Source organism: Meleagris gallopavo, chromosome 13 (genome assembly GCF_000146605.3).
Source record: "Meleagris gallopavo isolate NT-WF06-2002-E0010 breed Aviagen turkey brand Nicholas breeding stock chromosome 13, Turkey_5.1, whole genome shotgun sequence".
In the NCBI taxonomy this organism is placed as follows: domain Eukaryota; kingdom Metazoa; phylum Chordata; class Aves; order Galliformes; family Phasianidae; genus Meleagris; species Meleagris gallopavo.
In genome coordinates, this window is record NC_015023.2 from 2,107,186 (window position 1) to 2,112,035 (window position 4,850).

A 4,850-nucleotide genomic window follows, 5' to 3' on the forward strand; every position below is an offset into this window, starting at 1 on the left:
TTTTAAATCAACTAGCATCTGAAATAAGACTTTAAAATATATGCAAGTAGTCTTTCAGGCTGTACTTTCACACATTTAAGGAGTACTGTGTGGATAATGCCTTTGGCCGAATGAAGCACTAACAAATGTATTTATTTGAAAACCAGTGTCATATTATCCACACAGGTGCCATCTACTTTAAGCAGCTCAGTTAACATTTGTGACACAAATTTGAGTGGTTCTGCTGATCTATACTTTGAGTAAGGAAACTACCACAACACTCAATTTCATAACTGCTTCTGCAACAGTTTTATAATGAACTCGCTTGTGTGGCACATGAAAAGCTGCACTTACACTTCAATTAAAAAAAAAAAAAGTTGCCCACAGGCCATTTATGGAAGAAACAAAGGCTTTCCAGCTTGTCCATTACAAATTTAAACACAGCGTTGAGCAAAGTGACCACTATATGTTTGCTTCAACATAGTCATTGTGTTTCAGTAAGATGTCAACTATAAATCTATATGAAAAATAGCTACAAAATACAGTGTTTTTTGTATGGTAGTCCTTCAGCAATTATTTATTTATTTATTTAAAAAAAAAAAGCTTTTGAAAGTAAAGGCAATATAGATATTTTTAAAAGCATTTCTACATCACAGTTTTGGGCTGTTTCATGTACGAACAAACATATTGGCCATATTGCTCAGCACTGTAAATAAGATTCAAGAGTTTTTATACCTCTCCTCAAGCCCCCCTCAATTCCCTATTTAATAAGATAAACAGGATATAGCCAACACACAACTGTGAAAAAAGTACACATACTTTGTAACTGTTTGGCCCTGTGCTGCATTTTCCAATATGAAAAGCAATCAGTATTGATGCAGGTAAGATGGTCTGCGTTCGTGCTTTACTGGAAAAGATTTAAAGCCCTTATTCATTTGTTTGTGCTGGGAAGCCTGTTGCTGTGACTGCTGCTGCTGCGCGTAGGCAAAGCTAGAGGAAATTCCTGTTGATGGAGCACAGTCGTTGGCTGCCGCCCACACGGGTGACTGAAGGATCTGCATCGTGTCACTCCACTGGCTGACAGGGCTGCTCATAGGGTACAAGGATGTACTCTGACTGGGTAGTGTATTCGTGACAGAGGACGTATGTTGCCAGGGTGCCTTTGGAGGCCAGGTTTTGGTTTTATTATCCTGAGGAAACAGAAACAGTTGTTGGTTTGTGAAGCGGGTTGGTTTTTCTGTTTTGTTTTTTGATCAATGTACTTTCTTTTGAGACACTACTTAACTACAAAAAACAGAATTGATGCATATATACAACTCATAGCTCTTACAGTATTTGCCTCTTGAAAAACCTTTATTCAGCACATTTGCTTGATGACCAGCAGTCCTGCCGAAAGTTAAAATTTCTAGTAAGCCAGATAATTAACAGAATCACAGAACTATAGAGGTGGGAAGGGACCTCTGGAGATCATCAAGTCGAACCTCTCTGCTATAGGGATTCCCTACAGTAAGGTGCACAGGAATGCGTCCAGGCTGATTTTGAGCATCTGCAGAGAAGACGACTCCACAACCTCTGGGCAGCCCATTTCAGTGCTCTGTTTCCTAATGGAACCTTCTATGTTCCAGTTTGTGCCCACTGCCCCTTGACTTGCTGCTGGGCACCACTGAAAGGACTCTCACCCTTTAAATGTTCGAAGTATTTATAAGCATTGATACCTACCCACCACCCTCCGCTACCCTCTGTCTTCTCCAGGCAGAACAATCCCAGGTCTCAGTCTTTCCTCCTAAGAGAAATCTCCAGGCCCCTAACTGTCATTGTGGCCCTCTGCTGGTCTCTCTCTAGATGTTCCCTGTTCTTTCTGGGTAACCCAGAACTGGACACAGTACTCCACAAGTCACCTTACCAGGACAGAGTACGGGTGGAGGGTGACTTCCGTTGACCTGCTGGCCACTGCCCTTTTTGGCTGCAAGGGCCAATTTGGTAGTACTTTAATTGTGTGTGTAGAGAAAACTGAAGTTGACTGCATTGCCTCTTAGCTTAACTTGAACTTTGTGTTTTCTACTGTAATTTCTACTACAAGGGAAAAGTTAAATTATTTCCAATTTTAAATTTGGTACTTTTCATTTAAAAAATAAAAAGAATTTAGTACTACTTCAGTGTAAACCGTTTGCGTTTTAGTCAAGGTAAGGAATATTGAGCTACAGCTTCTATTCTAGTTGATTTGGAGTGGTTTTCTCTAGGAAAACACATGCAGGAAAAATGACTAAACAAAGATGTTTTCCACTTACCTGATTACGGTCATCTACTGCAGAAAGAAGAGGTGGTGATGGTAGTGTACTAGGTTCCTGTTCTCCACTACTGTGTTTTCTGCCCCAAGAAAGCAACATTTAGTCAGGTTTATTTGTTTTTAATCAGTCACATGCATTAAATACCATTCTGTAGTTCCACTCTGTCTTATTTGACAACCTAGAATGTGTACTGGCATTTCATCTCATGTTTTTTTTTAAAGAGGTAAAAGTAAAGTTATTGCAGCAAGAAATTTGTTTCTGAATACTGTCAGAGACTTGACAGTGCAGCTACAGCTTCAACAATACATTTTTGTGGAGATGAAAAAGGAAGATGAGCTGGTCTTTTGCTGTGATGTTTATTTGATAACGATCTTCCAGTTATTTCAATTCAACATTTATTTTTGTCCCCTCTTAAAAGTTTTGGTAAAGATACAAATTCAGAAAGCACCTCTGGCTTAGTCAAGTCCTTTCAACTTGTTTGCCTCAGTTTCGTCTTACTTTACCCCAGCATACTTTCTTTACCCCAATGCATATAAAAATAACTTCTGTGGTAATCTGCAGAAAACTGTCAGTGTGGCCACTGATTTTTGTCCTGTCACCAGAGTAGATATCTGTGTTCTAATGTACCAACTCTGATTTTGTCTCTGATCAAATATTAATTTTAAAAGTATTTGGTCACTGAATATTTTACTTTTTAAAATCTTTTCTAAAAATAAGCTGAGAGTTTAATTCCAGATTGAAATTTGGTGAGAAATCATGCTTCATCTTGTGCCTTATTTGGCGGGAATTCATACTTCATGTTGTGCCTTTTATCCTCTTAACTAACCCCTAGCATGGAATCACTGATGTTTCAAAGATAGAGCTGCAAGCCCTTTGGGAAAGCTGGAAGTAACTACATTGTAATTTATACTATTACTTTTAAGCGTATTCACAGTCTGAATTCACTTGTTGATTATTCATATTTTAAAATCCTAGTATAGTTTTTAAGTTACTAAGCTTATTTAGGAATATAATTTAACTCCCTCTTTGATCAGAAAGAAAGGAGCAAATAGTCAGTATTTAAGTATTTAAAACTAATGAAATGGTGTTGGGGGGCAACGTTAGACAGAAGTTTACACTTCAAGGGTAGTATTACCAAGTGCTACAAAGCTGCAGGAGAAGCCAGAGAACAGGAACTTGCTGGTATCAAAATGCTGTGTAGGGGCACAACAAAGCTACACTGAACTACAGTTCATAAAACCAATTCAAAGATAAGACTCCGGTATTTTAGGAAGAAGCATCATCCCAAATAGACTATCTTACAGGGAGACTGTCAGCTCTTTTTAAATATAATCAGTTTCAGCCAACAGCTGGCTATCTGTACAGATGTTAACATGCATTGAGATTTAGTTGCTAATATAACTCAATTTGTGAACCCCTAGCATTAGGATCATACACACTATACACTGATTCACTGATTGTGTGTAGCACACAAACCAACATTCATATAACTTTACCTGACTGACAAGAGTCAATTATGTGTGCCCTCAAATTATCAAAACACCCCAAATTTTTATAAACTGATATGTATTTCTGTTCATTTTTCTAACCTTCTCTGCTTTACAGCAGCGACGAGGTCTGGCCCTGAGAACATGGAGAACAAGCTGTCCCCATTGGCTGAGGAGGTCTCATCACTCGAGCTGGCAGAATCTCCTTGAGTACCAGACCAGCTGTTTGTCACATCACTGTAAGACAAAACGTTTTATTAGTCCTTCTATTTATACTGCTTGGTCCAGACTGTATGCTCTAGTTAGTTATGCTGAATCTCAGTGACAGACGATACCTCAAGGGCACAAAGAAGTTTCAATATTTTGTTAAATGTAGAACTAACACAAATACTTTCATGTATTTACTTCTGAGTGATGGTATTGCTGCTTTGTCTGTTACAATCAGTTTAATATATATATATATTCTACTAAAATAACACAGTCTGTTCTGGTTAAGAAGGAAAAAAAAATGATTCTTGGTTTTGCAGTCACTAAGCACTCAGCTCTTTCACTGCATAACTGAGCTAGAAAACACTCTTGTCCTACTGGTTTTAAACTAGCCCTAGACTCATAGCTGTAACTATGTAGACAAACAGACAGAGGATCTTGAAACACTTGTTTTGTAATAAAGTTGCAACTTGGAAGACATTAAATACTACTAATGTACTTTCCGTAAGGTACAGTGACATGCCTTAAAGAAATAAGATTAAGTGTCTGAACTCTGTTCAGTTGAATTAAGTTAGGTGCTGCAACTTTCATAGAATCACTTCTCATCAAAACTAGGTCTTAAGCATTTTAAAAATACTGAAATAAGAAAATTCCAAATGAATCTCTTATGAAGTCCCCATATCCTCTGAGTCAAACTTAGTACACATTCTACTTTAAGACTTGTATCAAACAAATACCAGTTCTTCAGTATCAAGAAAGCAGAAAGGGCTCAGATTTTTTACTCTGGCCATGAGCTGCAGCTTTTACTGGTGCAGCAGCAATCAGAAAAAAAATAGCTCTTATTCCCATATCCTGCCAAGTTTTGAGTGTAGAACTGACCCCCCCCCCC

At 38.0% G+C, this 4,850-nt stretch overlaps 1 protein-coding gene across 1 annotated transcript; it reads right to left on the minus strand.

Moving 5' to 3' along the window:
• On the minus strand, positions 1-4,189 carry LOC104912918 (uncharacterized protein KIAA0355-like). The gene is made up of 3 exons (XM_010717742.3): positions 3,857-4,189; positions 2,268-2,346; positions 1-1,169 (listed from the first exon to the last, which is right to left on the minus strand). The coding sequence occupies exons 1-3, from the start codon at positions 3,898-3,900 to the stop codon at positions 846-848; spliced, it is 447 nt and encodes a 148-aa protein (XP_010716044.1). The 5' UTR covers positions 3,901-4,189; the 3' UTR covers positions 1-845.
• Between the last annotated feature and the right edge of the window lie 661 nt (positions 4,190-4,850).